This window comes from Apus apus, chromosome 9, assembly GCF_020740795.1.
Source record: "Apus apus isolate bApuApu2 chromosome 9, bApuApu2.pri.cur, whole genome shotgun sequence".
Taxonomy (NCBI): domain Eukaryota; kingdom Metazoa; phylum Chordata; class Aves; order Apodiformes; family Apodidae; genus Apus; species Apus apus.
In genome coordinates, this window is record NC_067290.1 from 21,518,110 (window position 1) to 21,539,440 (window position 21,331).

Consider the following 21,331-nt stretch of genomic DNA (forward strand, 5'->3'; position numbering starts at 1 on the left):
AAAGAATGCTGATCCCTTTCCTGTGGGCCTGGATGTGCCTGACCGCTGGGTTACCAAAGGCGGGCGTTGCTCCCTCAGGGGGTGCCAAGGCCTGAGCCCCCTACCTGGGACCGGTATCTCTTGGCGTACTTGTAGATCTCAGCCATGGCAACGTTGGTGTTGAATTCATTTCTGTATTTCTGTATAAAGACAGAACAAAGCAGGGAGGAATGTTAATGTGGTGCAGCAAGCAAGTTCAAGGCCAGTCAGCAGGCATTAAATAGATTAAAATAAGGTTCTGGGTATTTTTGTAGCTGTTGTATTGGTGCAGCTAGACTTCTGACTTACACCTTTAAGGAAGGTGCAATTGCTCATATCAGAAACTGTCTCAGGCTTTTTAAAGTCAGCTGTAAGTGCCCACGGCTGGCAGCACTGATCACCCTGCAGTGCTCAAAGCCATTTCCAAGGATGGGGTGGTGTGAGAGCCGGGCAGAGGAATGCTGGCAGAAAATACCCACTCAGTGGCTGAAGCTAAAATGCCATGGGGAGAGGGTTGGATTTTGAAGAAGCTGCAGCACAGTCAGTGGCAGGATGTGGATCCAAGCACGGCTGCCAGCTCCTGAAGCTGGTACCAGGGCTGGTGTCCCGCAGCCAGGCCAGATGCCAGGTCTGGCTGCCCGGGACTCGGGCCGGCCCTGGCAGCAGGCACCCGGGGCCAGCTGGCTGGGGGGCTGCAGAGATCCTCTTCCAAACTTCCTGGCTCTTTGGCACTGAGTTTCACTTTCAACTCCCAGTGGTGCCAAAGCTAGTTAGGTTCAACCTAACTCGTGGGTGTTTACTGCAGCTCTGGCAGTAACTGAAGATGCTTGGAATTAGGTCAGATGAAGCTTGTGCCTGGAACTTTGAGGCAACATATCCTTTCTTCTCAGCTCCTTCCAGCATTGCAGCAGGAGCTGACTACAGCCTCTCTGCATTCCCTGCTGCTCCCAGACTCTTGCTCTCAGCCCAAGCAGGGCAGGTTCACAGAGCCGACCCTGTCCCTGGCCGCCCAGCCCTTACCCGTGACTCCTCTGCCAGGTGGGCGTTCATCTCCTGCTCGCTGAGCGGGGGCATGTCGTGGATCTGCTTGTAGTATCGCTGCACTATCTTCCTGTACTCGGGGATCTCCTTGGCGTACAGCAGTTTGTTGGTTGGGGAATCCTAGAGCAGGGGTGAGACACTGAAATCAGACACCTGACTGTTCCTGCCTGAAAACCTATCCTGTCCGACCAAGTGCTGGCCATCAGACACTGACTTTAGCTAAGCTGGGTTCAAGGAACAGCACCGTCTTTGGTCCTGACCCTGGAGACAGGAGCATGGTGGGACCAAGGCACCAAAGAGCCAGTGGCAGAGGCAGCTGCTCCAAGACATCGATGTGTGTTGGTACTGCCTGCCCGTGGAGCCTCAGCCACCCCACCATCCCTCTGCCCTTCGTCCTAGCAGGAGCTCAGTGTTCATCAGCTGCCCCGCCAGAGGAGGTGTGTGTGTGTGCTGATTTGCAGCTGAAAAGCCTGCACAGAGTCAGGGGGGTGGCTTGCTGCCAGGCAAGGCTCTGCCAGGAGTGTGGCACGGCTGTGTCAGATAAACCGCCTGTGCTCTGTGGAAACTGGTAACGGGCAGGGCTCCTGTGTGCATCTGCTTGGGGCTCTTGAGCAGCCGGCTTGATTTAAACTGAAGAACAAAGCTCTCCTAGAGGCTGAACTTTGTCAGCTGAAATGTTGCTCTTGGATTTTTCATGTAGCTTTGATTTATTTTGCATCGGCTAACCCAGCCTGCCTGGCCTATATTGAGTGCATGTAACGTAATTAACAGAAAATACTGAGTTCTCTTGATTAATGTCAGTTTGGACAAAGCAGCCTTAACCTCCTAGCCACATGATTGGGTTGTCAGGGAAGGCGTAACCCTGCCTGCAGTACTTGCAGACCCAAGAATGAATGATTTTAACCTCGAGGCGATCCTGCCCTGCTGATATCATTACCCTGGGAATGAACTTGGCTGACTGGCCTAGTGCTGCATCCCGAAGGGAAACAGCCCCAGGGAGTAAAATCAACATGTCCCGCAGCAGGCAGCTCCCCTGATGCTCGGGCAGGTGGAGAGGGGAGCGAGGCCCCTGGGGATCCAGCCACGGGGCAGCACTTCAGCTGCATGGGGCAGTGAGCAGGAGCCTGGGTAACTGCAATCTGCTGCTGCAAAGTGCAGCCTGGCTGATGCTGCGGGGGGAATGGGAAACGGGCACCAGGCTGTGGCACCAGATCCCACAGCAGTTTATTTTCAAACCCAGTGACAAGGCACTACAGGAACATAGCCAAGTTACAGAGCCTGCTCACAACAGATTTTTTTTTTTTTTTTCCCTTGGAAGCACAAAAGAAACTCATGCTGATTCTTTTCTAAGTTACTTTTTAATTTGTGTCTTACTTGTCTGTATTATGAAGAGATGGGTACTGGTTTATTAACTGCTTGTGCACTGTAGATGTACAGACTCTGAGTCTGCCCTCCCATCTGCAGTATCAAGAGCAACATACTGAAACCAGGAGAAGAATCCAGCCTGGAAAACATTCAGCAATATCCTGCATGCATATGCAAGCTGCTTTTTATGCTGAGGATTTATTCTTCCCACATTACTCAACAATTCCTTCACTTATGCTATTGTATTCCTGAAAAATGTTTCCATCTGCTCTCTGACTCCAGCTGACCCCTCTTCCCCTCATCCCCAGCTTGACAAGGACAAATGGTAGGTGTTTTGTAATGCATGCAAAAAAAAAAAGTCCCAAACCCAAACAAACAAAAAATCAAGCACTCATTAGATCTTCCTCCATGATTAACCTCTCCCAGCAGAGCCTTCCTGTTGCTCCCAGCTGGGGGCTGTGCAGCAGCACCCACCTCCCGCCCCTCTCTCCGTAGGGTCCCTCTGCTTCAGGCCTGGTGCTGCCGCCAGCCGGGGGGTGGGGGGAGTCCTGCAGCGTTTCTTAATAAACCTTATTTATGTCGGGAAGTCCCAAATGTCAACACCATGCTCAGCCACGCCAGTGGGAGGAGAGCAACTGGGCGGGCTGGGCGTGTGCTGGTGCGTGGGAGCGCGATGGCGGGAGGCCTGGGCTGCGCAGCCTCCAGGCTCCCTGGGGAGCCTCGGCTTCCCTGGTGGATGGGCCGAGCCCACCGGCTGTGACCATGGATGGAGGCGGCCGGTGTGTGACGGAGGCGCTGCCACCGCGGTGAAGCACCGACTGGTGCTTCCCACCTGCTGATGGACAGTGCCCAGGGGACAGCCCTGCACCTTCACTGCAGCCCGCTGGCTCCTGCTGCTCGGGCAGGCACAGCTGCTGCTCACCAGGGCTCGGCTCATCGTCCCAGCCCCTTACAGCTGAGAGGCTGTGCAGAAACCACTGACAGCCACAAGGAAAACTTCCCCTGAAGCTACTTCATTTTCCATCCGGTCACTGGGACTTTACATTGTCCTTTGGCTGCTGTTACAGGGTTGTTGTGTCAATGCTGCCCCAAAAAATCAGTCCTGACTGAGAAAACTGGACAAAGAGGGGAGAACTCATCCTTTGAGACAGCCAAAACTCAGCCTCATGGACCTGAACAAGTGGCTTCCAGCCAGCCCCACTGCCGGGGGCAGTTGGACTGGGTGGCCTCTGACTGTTCCTTCCCACCCTCCTGGTGGCTCCTGTGGCTGCCCAGGCTGCAGCAAGATGTCCCCTCTGGACAGTACCTTGCCCAGCTGCAGGTCAGACAAGGAGCAGGCGTCAATGAAGGCCTGGGCTATCACAGAGAGACAGGCGTCGATGTGGTCGGTCTTGTCAATGTCAAAGACAAACTGGGGGTTCTTCAGGATGTTGACCCAAAACCTCAGAGGTAGGCTGTGAGGGAAACAACCAGAAACACATACCAGCTGAATCTGTGTACTCCAGAGGGAGACCAGAGGAAATGGAGTAAAGATGATGAGAGAAAGTGAATCGCAGAGAGGAAAAAGGTGAGAGGCCAGGTTCAGCTATTTAATCAAGTCACAGTAGTGTGCAGCCCTCTACCTACTTAGAGGGGCACATCGTCAACCTGTAGATACCTTTCTTCAGGCTGAAGCACATGGCATAGACAGGAAACTTCATGTACAACCTGATCTGGGTGAGTGTCTGCCCTGGCTCCCTCAGCAGCTCCCCAGCCAGTGAGGCTGCAGGGGGAACATGGGCAGGTCTGCCTCTGCCTGCACCGGGCTGGGCTGCAGCCCTGGCTCAGCTTTGCAGCAATGGTGTCAGATTCTTTTCCCCCTTCCTCGACAGTAACTGTCATCTGGTTCTGATGGTAAGCCTGGCCCCGTGAAATGCATCTGACATGTCTTTATTTCTGTTTTCTCATAACTTTCTCCTCCAGGTCTTTCAGTGCTCACTTGGCCACAACAGTTTCAGTGTATCACTTATCTTTCCTACCATCCCTCCTCAGCAGCTGAGGAGTGAAAGCCACAGTCTTTGCTCTACTGGCAATCAAAGGGAATGAAGGACAGGCAAATCTGCAGCTCAATGGCTGTGTCTGCACGCCTGCTATCCCAGCCAAATTTGCTTTTAATTTTCACATATTGGGCTGGAAACAGTTACTGTCCCTGCAGCCTGAGAAGCACTGAGCCTCGCCTCGATGCTCCCTCCAAGCTCACAAAACTTCGATTTCCTCTCCTGTTCCATGTTGCCCCTTCACCTTGTTCCCCCCTGTGCCATTCCTGCTGCTTCCAGCTCCCTCAGCACCACTCCTGGCCTGTCCCCAGAGCCGCTGTGCCCGCCAGCATGCTGCTGTCACAGCACGAGCTGGAGTCATGGGAACACCCTGCAGTCTCAGCTTGGTTACAGAGATGAGTGGGGAAAAGTGCTCCCAAGGGCTGAAAAGCCAGAAAGCAAATGAAAAGGAGGAGCCAAATACGCTGCTTTTTAAATCTCCATGACGTTTCAAAACCTGGCATGATTTTTGGACTCTATCTTGGATCTCTGGTGCTTGCAGCTCACACCACTGCTGTCTCCTGCCATCCCATCCCTCTGCTGTTTCTCCTTCAATTATATGTATTAGTGTTCCAGTTTGTTCTGCCCTTTATCTGCCTATCCCTCCTCTTCCAGCTCACCACTCCCCTGAGCTCTGGATGTGTTCAGAGCTCTCCAAGCCTGTGTTTGGCCTCATCTCCTTCCCCCCTCCACACTTGTCCTTGTTTTCCAAGTTCCTTTTCTACTTTTAGCTACCTAATGATTAGTCCAGGACACCAAGGCTCTGCAGCTGCTGCTCTGGAGAGATGGAAGGAAGAAAGGAAAGAAAGAAGATATTTTCTCTTCCAAACCTGTTGGTCTTCCAGATGTGCAGAGTGTCAGGGTCTGTGATGCCTCTTTTCTCCGCTTGCTCCTCTAGGAAGTCAAAGAAATACTTCACGGCCACAGGTGGTTTGTCATCTCGGATACTGAGAATAGCTTTGAACAAGTCGTCGAGGAACTTCTGCAGCGTGCCCTGAGGGACAAGTGCACACGATGGAGAGCAGGGAAAGCAGCAGCACCCGAGCCCAGGAGCACAGCACGAGGGGCTGTGCACAAGGGAAAGCCCTCTGCTGCCAGTTGGATAAATCAGAAGGGAAGGGGGATGCCAAAGCAGGGAGGGAAAGGTTTGTTTGTGCATAGTGATATAATTAGCTTGCATTTGGGTTTGATTTCTTTTGGCATTGGTATTTTCTTTCTTACTGCTAGGATCTCACATCTGTGATCGTTCTGCACAGTAAATACAAGAAGACCAGAGACCATTGGCCATTCTTGTGATCTCTGCTCCAGTGAGGCATCATGCTGGGATTAAAGATGGGCTGGGAGCCCAACTGCTGGAGCTGAACACTCACAGAGAGTGGTGAAATTCTAATCTGAATTAAGATTGCATGGACATATCCCCTGCTGAGCTTCTCTACCCCCTTTCCCAGCAGGATCTCTCTCTGGGGAGGTGGGTTCAGGTCTGAACTATGCACCATGAGTCCTGAGGCAGTCAGCAGCCCTTTCATGTGCATAGACCAGCCCAGGCAATCCATTAGCTGCGCTGCTGCTCCAAGGGCGAGCTGGGAAGCTGGAGGCAACCCCAAGCTCCAGGTGCCCGACAGCCTGGCTAAACATGCTCCAGCCATCCAGGACAGAAGAGTCCCACCACCTCTGGAGAGCCACCAGCCCCCAGTGCTCCTTTGCTAGAGCAGGACCACAAACAGCAATCCCACCTGCTGTGAAGGAGGGCGTCCCCTCTCCTACCTTTGTGGAGAGCAGCCTCGTCAGGTAGATCTCTGGTAGGACTTTCTTCCTGTGGCTCTGCCTGTGGGACTTCTTATGTTCAATGGATTCATCGGTTGGGAGAACCTGGTCCGATACAAAACACATGTTCAGAGCACTCCTCTCTGAAAGTGTCACACTGAATTTTCCTTTAAGTATAGAATTTCAACTGCATATAAAGTTCAACTAAAAAGCAGTTACTGTGTTATAAATACACCCTTATATGGCTTTAAAAAAAGTGATTCATAGTATGCAGATTTTCTGACATTTGTTTCTCTTGTGCTTTTTATTGCCTCTCTCAAACTGAACAAAGAAATGAAACAATCAATCTCACTTTGCATGTAAGTCTGCTCGCCTTCCTGGTCCCCATGCAGTGCTCCTGTGTGTCTGCAGTTTAGGCTCCCAGGAGCAAGGCACAAGGCTTCCACGGAAACCAGCTCGTCTTAGATTTGGAAAAAGTGCAATAACAATCAGCCAATATTTATACTCTGGCTTTTTTAAAAACAAAAATAAATATTCCACTGGACAGGTCAGTTAATCACTGCTCTGTAATGACCTAGCAAGCCATTTAAGTTCATCTTGGCATCGTTTCACATGCGCACATTCAGTTTCCCATCCCCCCTCCCTTCTTGCTCTGTGTGTGTGTGCACGTGTGTGTGTTTGTGCTCTATTTGAGCATGGAAACTTTAGCAGTGAAAAAAACCCACAACCTCGGGCCATAAAATATCGTTACTGTCCATAACACTTTTTTTCATAACAGCTTTTAGCAACATTTAGCACTTGGTACTTGCAGCGTGGCACACAAGCAGGAACTAATAAATCTGCCAGCCCTGGGAAGCTGGTGGGGTGCCAGGAGCTGCCGGTGGGTGCCAGGACCCGGGCTGGGTGAGGTGCGACCGGCGGCGCCGCGCTCCAACCCGCTGCGGGTGTCTCTGCAGCTGCTGACAGCTGGATCAGGCACAGCAATTGCTCTGCCCTCCTGGAAAATTCTCATTGTGTCCCACAGCATTAATGCTTGTCTACAGATAACCTTCCTGTGCCTCTTTGAGCCTCTCTGAAGAAAAACAACGAGCTCTGATCCAGCTTGTTCATCACATCTGACGTTCCAGCCCACAGAGATGAATTAAGTTAATATCAGCAAGGCTGAGAAGATTTTCTCCTCTTTCATCACATACACTGAGAAAACAGGACCAGAGACTTAAGTGCAGGAGAGTTGTGGGACTACTGTGCACACACAGCCTGCCTCGTCACCTCCTTGCTCCCTGTGCTTTCCAGGCTGCCGCCCCTCAGGGTGATGTCCCCCCGGACAGCCAGCCTGGCAGCAGAAGACTAGCTGGCCCCTGCCATGCTGGGACCACAGCCCAGGGCTGCCTGCCCCCATGCCCAGTTGCTGCTGGTTCAGCAGCATTTGCAGAGTCAGAAGCTGTTGCTAAGGGGTGGCCATCACGAAGGGGCAACACCCAGGAGCCTGGATGGGCAGCTCTGTGACCCATCCCCTTGTGTACTGGGAGTGTCCTGGAGCGATGGCTCTGCTCCCCAGCAGTGCTCCCCTGGGTGGGCAGTGAGGGAGTGTGGCCCCTGGCCCCCTAACACAGCCACAGCCTTGGCAGCCAGGAGTGGGGAACTTACCAAGTGGAAGTACTTTTCGGTGTCCAAATCCTTCACTGTGAAGCACAAGAGAGAGAGAGGCAGAGGCTTAGTGAGGGGACCCAAACCAAAACCCACCTCTGCAGACACCCGCTGTGTCAGGAGGTGTTTTGCTTTCCCCAAGAACTCCAACACTGAGCTGGTGTTCCCACCCCAAGGAACTGCAGCAGTTTTGTATTGGTGGTGCTTATCACCTTCTGGGGTGCATGGGGAGTTCCTCAGGAGGTACTTTAAGGAGGACTTGAGGTCTCCCAAGGGGTGTTTTAAGAGGGGCGCAAGAGGGTGCTAGAGCAAGGTCAGCACAGGAGCACTCCTGTATTCCGAAGCCCCGCGACGCCCCATGATGCCCTGTGATGTTCTGTGATGCCCTGCAGCCCTGTGCACCCCGGGCCATCTCCCAGCCCCCCCAGGGTAGCTCCTCACTCCAACCAGGTTTTGCATTTTTAAAGCAAAACTACAAGTGTGCCGCCAGCCTCCCCCGCACTGCATCTATCAGCAACCTACACTTCCCAGACCTTGTGCATGTCTCCTACAGAAGGAAAAGTGGGCACAAAGCTCCCTGCATCCCTCTCCCCTGGTGCTGGCTGCGGTTCCAGCAATGCCACCACACTTGGCAGCACTGAGTGTCCCCACTCTGCTGCTCTGTCTCGCCACTGGTCCCCCCGGGACGCTGCGCTGCCGCTGCCAGCGTGGCAGGACACAGCCCTGGGCCCCCGTGGGGAGCACGGCCACATCCCCCAGCCACCATGCATCATCTTCAGCTCCTTGGCTGTCTCTGCCCCAGACGTATGCAGCAGCATGGGCAAGGGGGTCTGCAGGGTGTGGGGGGCTCCCTGAGCACACCCAGGCCAGGCCCAGTGTCTGCCCAGGCCCAGCTGATGCCCAGCGCTGCCCAACGTGCCACCACCAAAGGGTGCTGGTGACACCAGAGCCAGCCCTGCCCAGGTAACACCACCCCAGCGGTCACGGGGCTGGCAGCCAGCTCTCTGCACCCCCGGCCAGGGACAACACAAGTGCTTCTGCCACCACCAGCAGCAGGGGAGAGAGGAGAGGCATTACCTCTGCTCAGTGTGGTGTCCTTCTTGTCCGACAAACTCATGGCCAGCGACGCCCCTTCGGGGATCTGAGGAGGAAGGGAAGAGCAGAAGTCCATGACTGGCACCTTCATGGTGCCTCCCCTGGAGCCCTTCCCTGGGAAGGAAATCCTGGGAAGCGGTGGTGCTGGTGCAATCCCTGGTGCCCACCCTGCCCCTGCTGCTCAGGTTGGAAACTGGCAGTAGCAGCACTGCCCTGCACGGACAGGGATTGCAAATGCAAATGCAAGACAGTGAGGTTCTCCAATCCAATGGGAATCAGACAGGTTCAAGTATCCAAAATACATTTTTGGATGTCAACACCAGGTAATTCAAAGACAAAGAGTGTTACACTGTGCAGATGCTTTTTGCCTTTCCCTGGGAAAGGAGCTGGCTGCAGCCTGGACGTGGGGCCAGCAGAGGGGCTTTGTGGCACAGCTGCTACACAGGTAGTATCAGTCAGAAGTTCTCAGCTCCCTTTTTTATTTTCCACACATTGCTACAGACCAGTGAGGATTATGCTCCCTGGCGTACCAGGGAATATGGAAATCTTATCAGAATTTTTGGTTTAATTTAATTTAAAAGGAAACACGGTCAAGAAAACAATTTGATTCACCACATTTCACCACACTTCCCACATTTTTGGCCTCTGCTCCTCGATGGCATCTCCAGCCCCTGCTCTCAGGGCAGGCAGCGACACTTGTGCCACTGATTTCAACAGGAGAAGGGTCAAGAGCAGAGTGGTACTAATCAGCCAAGCTGGTGGCCATTGGGAATAGGAGCTTTTTTCCTCCTCTTTCTGTTGTCAGTAATAACTTGTTTTGCATGAAGAGTGTTTAATTAGTTTCAGTGTGTTGCAATATTAACGAGCTTCTTGCCAGGGCAGATGTCTATTCCCCGGAAGCTCTCACGGAGCTATGGCAACCTCCCTGCTTGTTCCTGATAATCCCATTTTTGGAGGGGGAACCACAGCTCGCCCCGAGGCCAGGCAGGCTCTGAGGAAGCAAAGTCTCCCCTCAGCACCGGCAGGTTACCTTGTAATGTGCTAACGTGTTGAGCTTCTTCCTGCCATCCTCCACCACCGAGGTGTCGTCGAGGTCCCGCAGGATGTAGCTGTCGGTGCTGGTGGCAAACCACTCTGAACAGAGAGAAGGGAGAAATGAGACACCAGCCCAGTGGGACACAGCTGAGCAGAGTGGGGTTCTGTTCCTGCTCCAGCCCAGGGTGTTCTTCTGCAGAGGTTCCCTCTGGTACTGACCAACCACACTGGACATCATGCCTGCATCTCCACAGCTCACTGCATGGCATGGAGGCACCACAGACAGCCTGGGCTTCTCTTACCCGCACTGGGCTTGGATCTTAAATTCTGGGAGAAATAGTTGGCCATGGACAGGTAAATGACAGATCTGAATCCATGGCCAGACAGGAGTCCACGGGCTCAATGATTTCTGCTAAAGGAGAGACGTATTAACAAGCCTTCTGCAGGCTCAGGGGTGTTTTAGAGGGTATCTGTTCTGGAGTTCAGATAATAGGCTTTAAAGGGGGCAAGTCCAACCACCCCTCTATTCCACCTGAGTGTTCATAAAGCTTCCTTCTAGTTATGTGGCTCCCTTTTCCCCACAAGTATCTGGTCCCATCGCTCATTCCTGAAAACCATCCTCAAGAAAAGGTCGCCTTGATGTCTGCCCTCGTCAGTGCTGCTTCACCCATTGCCCTCTGACGGACACCAAGAGCTGCCATGAAACATCAGGTGCTTAATCTGGTTTTAAGGACCACCTGGTCCAAAGTATCTGGTCCTTACCGAGGTCAACGTCTTCCACCCTTGGCCACTGTGAGTAGGGGACGTTCTTGCAGAAAGCCTCCAGAATCTTCTCCTTCACTTGGCTGAGCGTATCCGTGTCCATGGCTCTGACGCTCAGGGAGTCCATCCCGCAGCCTTGGAAGGAGACATTGAGGTTCTGTGGGCAGAGGGGTGGTTAGGAGGGGGTGACCTGCCCAGCGCTGCTGCTCCGCAGGGCGCAGGGAAGCAGCGGTGCCTGCACGGCCCCAGCTGGTGGTTGTGAGGAACAAATGTGACCAGCGACACTTCGCTGCTCCTGAGCTGCGCTGATTTACAGCCCGAGGCTGAAGGCCCCGGTTTGTTGACGGAGCCAGGAGGACACAGGCAGTGACACTGTGACCTCTTCTCACGCTGCCCTGCTAATGGGCCGTACCCCTGGTGCAGAGACCACCCCGGGCGGGAGGAAAGGCCGGGCCCCATCAGCAGCCAAGGCTTCAGCTCCTCAGCTCCCCCCGCTGAGGAACAGGGCTGCCTCAGCTCACTGCTCAGCCTCTCCCCACGCATCCAGCTCCTTTGCTTAAACAAGCAGTAAGCAAGCTGCAGGCTAGGGCTGCAGCAAGCCTGGAGTCCTCCACCAGCACCGCCCCATAACCAGCTCAAGAACCTACTGAAGAACAGGACAAGCAGCTTCCCGTGGCTGCAGGTTGCCACGAACACCAGCTCAGACCACAGGGATGCCCAGGCACTGCCACTGTCACAGCAGAGAGCTGCAGGGCCATGAGAGTGACTCTTCCTATGAGAAAAACCCTCCCCTCATGTGGGAGCTGCTGCCATGGCAGTCCAGCAAGGAGAGCCTGAGCCCAGGTGCCTCCTCCTCTGCCAAGCTGTGCAGACCCCAACACTACAGGCCTGGCATCTCCCACCACCCAGGGGCTTTGCTCCAGGACAGCCCCAGCTCTGCCTCTGCCCTGTCCACTGCCTGGTGTACACGAACCTGAGGGCAACACCACCTTCCTGTGGTGGGGAACGGAGCCCCGGAGCCATCTCACTGCCTGGCTACAGAGGCAGCAGCTTTGACTATCAAAGCAACACAAATGCACATACAAAGTCCAGTTTTCTCTGTAGCATTAAATGAAGACTTTTTTTGCATTGTATACTAGGCAGGTGGTTTTCAAAGCAGAAGTTCAGTTAGCAGTAACAGGGGGTGTTGCCAGTGAGTTAGCACTGACCCTGCAGTGCTCTCCTTCCTCCAATGTATCCTGGTCACTTTTGTTTCTCTTCTTGCAAATACAGTAGGAAGCAGCCATACTTCCCTGCTCACACTTATGAAGTTACCATTTCTGCTGAGAAAGCTAATACTTTGCACCCTGCTGCTCGCCCCGTGCTGTAAATTTACAGGTCAATTGGTAAAAGGAATCTGCAGAGGATGTGGAGCTCAAACCTGCTCTGAGTTATGGTGATGCACATCTGGGATAACCCACTGACTTCAGGGAAGCTACTCCAGATTTATGCCAGGTAATTGAAAGCAGGATTTGACCCAGGCTCTAGAAAGGTGTCTGCTGAATTCTGTGTCAGGCACTGGAGGGAACCGAGCCCTTCACATGCACAGTCCTCGTCTGCTCTGTTCCCACTGGAGCCTTTCTGCAGAACCACTTTTCAGCCCCACTCCTGTGACACCCCAGGCAAAGCCCCCACCCGGGACTCAGGGCTGCATCCGGCACCTTCCCACAGCTGGTGAAGATGCTTCTTTGCCAGGAACAGTAACCCTGTTGCTTTACCTCTCTAAATAGGGCAGAACAAATTTTCTCACCTTCCTCCACTCCTAACCTGAGGTACTTAAGTGGTCTGCCAAGGGACAGACATAAAAACAACCAGTCATTATAAGCCTTGTCTGTCACCATGTGCTTAGGCAGCAGCCAGGTGACTGCAGGGTAGGACCTACATGGTTATGGCACCTGCACGGGCACCAAATCAGCCACAGGCACAACCTCCCCCCAGGGACATGTCCCTCAGGCCTCCACACAGGTACTCACCCTCGGCTTTGCCTCGATGTTCTCCCTCAGCAGCCACTCTTCATTGAGGGTGTACCTGGCTTTCCCTGTGATGGCATCAATGGACCCTTTGTTAATCTGCTGTTTGATCGCACAGATCAACAGGAAGAAGGGCTCTCCGACTGTCTCCTGGGGGAAGGAAAGAAGTCCAAGTAAGCAAACCTGACTGGCAATGGTAACTCCTTCCAGCAGTGCAGTGGGGACGGGCTCTGCATGGACACCCAAGGTGCCTCTTCACAGCAGGGAGCAGAACTGGCCCATGTGTAGCTCACCCTGTTTGGGACACGATGTCAGTGGTGCTCAGTGCCATCAGCCCCCAACTCCTGACAGCATCTCTGAGAATGCTCAGAAGTTTTCAGACTTGTGGCAATGTGATAGCACAGATGAGAAAGAGGACATAACAGCTGACAACAGCCACAGGCGATTTTTGGGGAGGGTGAGCTGTGATTGTCAGCATCAACATAACCCATCCAACTTCTACAGCACATCCTGTGGGGCTGTGGATTGTCACCAACAGGCTGTGCCAGCATTTGCTATCTCACGGGAAAAGTGGTCGGGTACTGCTCAGAAGTTTGGGGCATATGCAGAGCTGTGCTGAGTGGGTACGTGTGTGCACGATGCTCAGCAAAACACAAATGTGCATTAATTTACATGTGAAATTACACATGAACTTTGGGGGGATTATGGCGTATTCTGGTGCAGAGATGTTTCTTGCCATCTGACAGAGAACTGACAGTACAACATACTGCACTCAGCAGGACAAGGATGGGCTAATGTGCACAAAAATCCAGGTTTGTGGGGATATTTGGGCACTCAGCTTCCTCATGAAGGCATCAGCTGAACCCCTTCTTGTGCTGCCTGGTTTGCCATTGAGCTCGATGGAAGTGAGCCCACTGCCTGTGCCTGGGAACTGGTGTTCATACTTCTCATACCACAGCAGAGCCCTGATCACAGCAAAGCAGAAAGATCAGGGTCAACAAGCTGTTCCCATGCGACAGGAAGCAAACACACCATTTAACTCCTTACATTCATCAAACTTCATCCTACAGGAGAGAGAGGTGAGTTGTGACACTGCTGCAATGAAAACAGAAACAAAACAGGGAACAGCTCTTTGTGATGCAGTTCAGCTACACGGTTTAATTCTGATTTCTGATCCACTTCTGTCTGCTACCCTGATGTGCAAGTAAAACATAAACTATTTTCTTAAGAAACTCTTCAGTACTGGAGTACATCCCATTCTCCCTAATGTTCATGTGCAATTTCCTTCCAAGGAGGCAAGTGCAAATTATTGCACATTTATGTACTTTCTGAGCATCACACACACCCCGCACAAGCACTCCTGCCAACTGAAATCCTGCTCAAGACAACAGATATTGAATGATTTGGTATTTCTCAGCTAGGAGCTGCTAAATCCTGTTCAATCTGCTTCTTAATTAAGACTTGGTGATTCTTTTATTCTAATTGCCCTATAATTGCCAAAGCAATTAGTTTGATGTCAGTTTTGATGGGGCTGCACTCAGCACAGTTGCCAGCGAGGCACTGCAGCGGGGCTGTAGGTGGGCACACACCATCTGTGCCAGCGCTGCACCCGCTTCATCTGCCGAGGGCAACTTCTTTTATGAACACAGGGCAGCTCCTCAGGGCTTCTGCTGGGGCCTAATGGCTTCCTGCAAGGCTCCCTCTGAGCAGGCAGCACAAAACGGGCTGAGCAGCCGAGCTGCCAGCGCTGGAAATGGAGGAAGGTGCAGCTTCCAGAAAGGAGAGGGAGAGGAGAAGTCGTTGGGACATGGAGGAGTTGAGATGGTGAACAGAGTGGAAAAAGTGTCAGGAGACATAAAGAAGAGTTAGTTTCCTAGAGAAAAGTGGAAGTATGAGATAACAAGCAAGGGGGTGACAGCAACACAGAGAGACCCCCAGGCTGCAAAACCTGCTCTCCCCATAATGTCAGCTGTGGAGTGGGTCCAAGCTGACCCTGCACAAGAAGTGCTGACCGACCCTAACAATGGCCCTGCTGCAACAGGAACTCTGCTCACATCATACGTGTGTGGGCACATGGCAGGCATGAACCCAAGGCTAAATTCAGTGCCGGGTTTTGGAGCCTGCCCCGTGTTCCCCGTGGGAAGCTCTGGCCGTGGCTCCAGCCACAGAGAGACAGGAGGAGGCTGCCAACAGCTACGCGGCTGCTCCAAAAACACTAAAAACGTGTGAGTCCTGCTGATACAGGAGCTCTTTAGGGCTTGGAACCAGTGGAGAGTGCATGGGTCAGGCTGACCTTGCAGCCCTTTCTGGGGGCAGTGGGCACGAGCAGCACCAGGCCCAGGATGGACACACGGGAATAGCGGCAGCGCTCCGCCGGCGGGATCCTGTTTGTTTGGCTTCTTGGCTTTCAGGCTCAGGAACTGTGGGATGTTATGGAAATCTGCAAAAGTGCTAATCAGACAGCAAATTTCAAAGAGGGGAAAGAAGGGCTGGCAGGCAGGGACTAGAGATAAAATGGCAAACTTGGAAACCTCAAGCTTTGTTCGGAAAACTCATCTGGAAATGAATCAAAACTGTCTTTGGACTTGGCTGGTAGGGAGAAAGGAAGTTTAACTAGAAGAGATCAGTGCTGATTCAGGACAAAAAAATACTTAAAAAAAACACAGTCTGGGGCCTTTTTTCCTCCTATTGTGGATATATTTTAATGAGACTTCATTTTCATTTTTGACTGAACTGTTATGGGCTCTTAAAGCTATCCAGGGCACTGAAACCACTTTGCAGTAATGGGAAGCACAGCTCAGGCTGGCACTACTCGAACTGTTTCATGCACAATGAGCATGGGAGGGCTTGATTTTTATATGCTTGGAGAAAAAAAAAGGTTTAGAGTACAGACTGGGTTCACATGTTGCTGCCCTATTAACAAGGCTGACAAGGCATTAGAGGTGTCCTCCCAGGAACACGTTACAGCCATTTCCAAAATGCCTTGGTGAGGCTGGGGTGGGAAAAACACAGAAACAGCTGCTTGCCCCAAGCGCCTGCTAATTTTGGGATGACTATCTATTTGCATTCTGTGAAGAAACAAACCTCAGCTCTAACCGACTTTGGGAAGCTTGGATGCAGACCTAAAAGCAGAATTCCAGGACATTAGTTTTCATTCAGCTCCTGGTCCCCTAATGCTGTTAGGAGCCAGGCACAGTGGCACCACAGCACCTCATGGGGAAGGCTTTTTCCCAGCATTTTCCACCAAAGCAGTAGCAGGAAGCAGAGATACAGACCGTTTTATCTAGGGTTCTCACTCATTTCTGCAGAGGCAGAGGTCTGCACAGGTGGTGCAAATGCTGCAAGTCTCCTCTCAATCCCTTCCCAGCAAGCCTCCTGCTAGCTCTCCATCATATGTCCTGCACGCAGGGAGCAAAGCTCCCCTGCCAGAGTGGTGACTCCCCTGCCTTCAGGTGCCTTCCACATGTTCAGACCACGAGTGACTGTGGCCTGCAGCTCCTTCCCAGTTGAAGACAGCTCCTCCAAATCATTTTCCCCCAAAACACAAATGGACGGACTGTTAGGCAGAGAATTAATATGAAACAAATGTTTTGAGTATGTAGCGCTGACTTACAAGGGGAAATACAAGCACTTGGAACTTTTCCACTGCACAGGCAGGGACCTTCGCAACAGCTGTTTCAAATAGACGTTGTGATTAATGGGGATAATTCAGGAATGAAAACCAGACCCATCATCACACGTCTGACAGACCAGTGCTACAGGCAGGCGGGCAGCTTTTATTTCAACCAAGAACTGCCCCTCTGAAGGCATTTCCCTCTCTGAGTTTGATCCAGAGGAACGCAAGGCACATGGGAGGCATTTGACTATCACTAGTACTTAAATCGCAGCCCGGAGCTGAAACCACCCCCGTGTGAGGAGGAGCTGTGTCTGTCTGTCCAACTGCTGCAGCTCTGCACTCGTCTGCACAGCAGGAAAGGTCCCAGCTCTCCCATCTGGACTGAGCCCCCATCCCTTTGCACAGCTGAGCTCGTGTCCACCTGAGACCATCAAAGGGCCTCTCTGGACATTTCTGTCTGACCAGTCCCCCACCCTCACCGTGGACCACATGGGATGTGACCTTGGAAATCAGCTCCTTCTTGTGCTCTCCTGTGGAAACTGTGAGGTGAGAAATATCCTGTGGTAGAAAATGCAGCTATGGTCTTCACTGCCAGGGCCTCAGACTGGGCATGTGAAGCAAAGAGGGGACAGCAGACCTACTGTGCAATGTTAGCCCCTGCTGAGGAGCCACCATCCCAGGCGGCTGGAGATGCAGGCTCAGCTGGTGGCCCATCAGCTCTATAAAAGGCCATCACCCCGCAGACCTGCTCTATCCCTACCCCATCCTTTCTCCTTCCTCTGCAGGGTGAGCCAGGGTAGCACAGTTCTCAACTGGCACCAGCAGAGAGCCAGGGTGGCACAGCATGGGAAAGCCAGCCCTCAGCTGGCACCAGCTCCACCTGCACCGTCCCTGCTGCAGGGACAGACACCAGCCCAGCCTGGAGCAGCCGATGGTGACGGCACCTCCCGGCGCAGCGCCCACACTGGGGAGCTCCTCAGCCCTAATTAGCCACATAGTGTGCCCAAGTCTTCAGCACCACGTGATAAGACTCAACTTTCCTCTTTTTTTTTGTCCCTGAGAAAGCCTTCTTGCACAATGTCCATTTTTAGCACAAACTGGAATTGGATCAGATGCCTCACATGTGGTCTTCACTCCCCAAAAGGAGAGATCAGCACTTTTTTTTTCTCTCCAATGGTTTAACTACAGGCACAAAAACTGAAGATTAAAAAAAATTCACTAATCCACTCTTTTCTGCTCTTACAGGCTGGATAGTCATGTTGCACTGGCACAGCCATCCTGATTTGCTCCTATAACTTTTATTTCATTATAATGGCTAATTATGTGAGCTAAAATGAAAGATTATTAACTACAAACGCACAGGCTTTAGGACAAAAAGTGTTCATCAGCTGGGATCAGAAGACACTATGATATGTATGAGGACAATACAGCATCACTTCTGTGGCTATAGCAAACACTTGGGGAAAAGAGATTTTTCAAAGGCTTTTTCCAGGCTCTCCCCTGTGGGTATAATGGGGTGTCCTCCAATTAACTGCCATGGAATCAATTAAGTTATTGCTCAATTCTTCTGGGAAATTCCAACAAGAACTGGCAAATGTTGGAGATAAAGCACTAAGCAGATGGACTGCTGATGTGCTGTGAGATGCCAAATATATTCTTTTCCGTTACTGTCGGAAGACAGTCGGGCTTCTGGGACAGACACCCCCTTCTCCTGCTAAGATCTGCCTGGCCAGCATGGAGCCACGAGGACACCTCCGTGCAAGGGTCCCCCGGGCACCACGTGGGAGCAGCCCCGGCCCCGGGGCCACTGCCCCCCACACCTGGGGCTGCTAAACAGGCACCACCCTGAACAGGGCACCACCCTGAACAGGGCACCACCATCAACACTGCTGCACCATCCACAGGGCTCTGAGAGCTGGTCAGGGAGAACAACAAATAACTGGAACGGTTTCCAAAACCTCAAGCCCTTCTGGTTCTTTTTCCCCTCCCCTGCAGCTCATCTCCAGCAGGCTGAGAACACTGGCACACGCCCTGGCCTTGCGTGAGGCTGATCTCACCAAACCCCTGAGCAGAAGTGGAGAAGCGACTGAACTGAAGGTTGCTTTTCCATACCTGAACCTTTCAATAGGCTAGAGTTTGTCCACCAGGAGTGACCACTCCAGTGGCAATGCTGGCAGGTGTTTAGGTCCTCAGCTGTCCCTCGCTACCCCCGCATGCAGTGCTGAACTGGCACCCACCACAGCAGCAATCTGGTTCTCTTACTCTGAGATAGCTGTACATGCAGATGGACATCCAGTTGGTGAGCATCTTCTCCACCACGGATTCTGTTCTCCTCAGCATTAGCTTGGGGTTTTTGGAAGCTGAAGCATCTATTAGATCCACCAAGAGGTCCTTCATGATGCTGGTGTAATACTCCAGTTTGCCATGCAATGCAATAGTAAGCAGGGAGGCCAGGTTACATCTGAAACACAGAATTGAGCAAGATTCAAGCACCAACCCAGCAAGTCTAAACTGACAACTGGCATTAAAAAAACCCAAAACACAAAGGCTGCATTTCAGACAATTTTCATGAGCCTTCTCAATGGTGTTAAAACTTCAAATCCTCTCTCAGGGCTGCAGAACCTTGGGCCAGCTTGCACCCTCTTGCTGGTAAACCAAATGTTCAGGGACACAAACACAAGCAAATCACTCATTGTACCTTTTGGTGGCCTTCAGGATAAAGAAGGTTTATGGCTGTCCATAACTAATAGAAAAATGGGAGGCAACTGGAACAACCTTTAACTGAAAGGCACGGCACCAGACTTGGGCTGGGTTGCTTACAGGTTAGGAATAAATCAGTCTCCTCCAGCTGCCAGGCTTTTGGTTCTGAAATTCATACCTGTCTCTAACAGCAAAGTCCTTCTGTTGCTCAAGAGCATGGACAAATACAATGAGAAAGTGCTTGTTGTTGAGCAAGGTGGAAAACAGTGAGACTCCTTCTTCCATATTGGGTCTGCAGTTTTCAGGGATCTAAAGAAAAATTTAGAAAGCAGAGTCAGAAAAACCTTGCTTGTTGTTTTCCTCTAGCTTTTATCCTTCCTGACTGCAAGGATGTCCCTGCTGAACACAGAGGCGCTGAGCTGAAGACCTTTTACTCCCTCTGCTTGACCCAAGTCAGCATCACACTTCCCTGGCGAGGACACAACTGTCTGGGGCTGCATCAGAAGCAACTTCGTCTAATAGGACCTGCTTTAAGCAGATATTCCTTCCAACCTAAGAGACCCTCTGATTCTTCAATTCCTACTTCTTGTCCACATGAAACCCAGCTCTGGGACAACAACAGCTTTATCAAGTCCCTGCTTGGAAGGAATCTCATTTATGACAAACTTCTCAACGGACTGAAGTGACACACAATATGATACGTTGGTTGGAAAAGCTCCCAGCAGAGCTGGGAAGTATCTCAGGACAATGCTCCTTCATGAGAGCAGATCCACAGATCTGCCTTCTGCAATCAGCCAAAGCTGATCCAGTGCCGGTATGTGATAACTGTTTTGAGTGATGAAGCATCCCCCCCACACCAGAAGAAAACATGTGGCACTATCAGCACGCCAGTGTGGTTAGCAACCACTCCAGAGCGTTTGTTTGGTTAGTGAGTTACTCACTTTCCATTCCCCCACAAGGAGCGGATGAGTTTCCTGGACCTGGGAGCCCCCTTGGGAGCTGAGCTGCTGGGACGGCAGGATGTAGCACTCCTCATAGAGCGAGGAACACTGCAAGCAAGCACAGTATTAGAGCAGGGCAGCTCTGCCTGCCTGAGGCCTCCTCCTCTGCCCCAGAACCTCCAGGGAATGAGAGAGAGACACGTCATCAGGGCTGAAGCCCACCCATCATGGAGACATGCCTCGGTACATTCATTTTGCAAGAGCCTCTGGAATGAGCAAGCACCACAAGGCTGGGGGGAGGCAGATGTCTGTGCAGACACGAGGCTGTTAGGGTAGGGAGACTGCAAATAGACTCATTTGACAGCTAGAAAAATCCCAGAAGAGAAAGCATTATGGAAGACTAAGTCAAAATAGAGGAGTACTGGGTGCTTTAACATATGTAACTTTTGAAACAGATGGGAAAAATGTTTAAGTCTCCAACATTCATGTAGCAGCCTGAATCTTAAAGACTTTAGTGTGCAGATATATCAAGATTGAATAACTTAAAACCTGATTAATAACTACTAATGAAACACTTTGCAGTCATAAATCACCATCTCACTCCTCACCACTGAAATGCAGCTGCCCCAGGGGTGAAATACAGCCGCTGTTAAGGGCGCGCGGCGACACGGCGGAGCAGCCGGTGATGGCAATGACGGCACCGGCGCGTCTGGCGCGGCCCTGGGGGGCTCTGGGCAGACAGGCTGGGACTGGGTGCCCACGGGGTGTCTTACTGGGGGCATCATGCACCCTGCCTTTGGCAGAGAGGAGAAAGGGGGGGACAGAGACACCCAAGGAGCCCCCAGGCAGCAGCAGTGCTGCCAGGAGCAGGCTGCGAGGCGCAGAAAGCCCCGCTCCCCCAAGGCTGAGGGGAGAAATGCCCCTCAGCCCCCCTGCAGCCTCCGCCAAGCAGAGCGGGGGGACACTGGAGCCCTAGGGAGGGAGCAGGGGGTTCCAGCACCTTCTGTGCCTGTGAACACGCTCTCAGAAGGGGAGTCCAACCCCAGGAAACAGGCAGCCAGAGCAACCCCAGGAAGGTGTTGCCCCGGGGCTCTGACCCTGTGCCAGCAAGTCTGACCTTCCTTCACAGCCCAGGAGCTGCAGCTCCACTTTTGATGATAATTAAGGCTGAAATACGTGACAACTAAATATACAACAGCAGAATGATTTGGTTACACTGTAATAACCCTTTAGCAGGGGGAAAGCAGATCCCTGCTCTGGTGA

At 52.2% G+C, this 21,331-nt stretch overlaps 1 protein-coding gene across 1 annotated transcript in view; it reads right to left on the bottom strand.

The window, feature by feature from the left end:
- Positions 1-21,331, bottom strand: part of PLXND1 (plexin D1) — a 69,234-nt gene that overhangs the window by 2,975 nt on the left and 44,928 nt on the right. The window contains exons 23-35 of the mRNA XM_051627580.1: positions 20,069-20,176; positions 19,306-19,436; positions 18,690-18,888; positions 12,815-12,961; positions 10,803-10,959; positions 10,036-10,139; positions 8,988-9,051; positions 7,911-7,945; positions 6,264-6,368; positions 5,330-5,493; positions 3,731-3,878; positions 1,039-1,179; positions 105-179 (exon numbers count right to left, since the gene is read on the bottom strand). Coding sequence (XP_051483540.1) covers positions 105-179; positions 1,039-1,179; positions 3,731-3,878; positions 5,330-5,493; positions 6,264-6,368; positions 7,911-7,945; positions 8,988-9,051; positions 10,036-10,139; positions 10,803-10,959; positions 12,815-12,961; positions 18,690-18,888; positions 19,306-19,436; positions 20,069-20,176 — 1,578 coding nt within the window. The remainder of the gene's footprint in view (positions 1-104; positions 180-1,038; positions 1,180-3,730; positions 3,879-5,329; positions 5,494-6,263; positions 6,369-7,910; positions 7,946-8,987; positions 9,052-10,035; positions 10,140-10,802; positions 10,960-12,814; positions 12,962-18,689; positions 18,889-19,305; positions 19,437-20,068; positions 20,177-21,331) is intronic.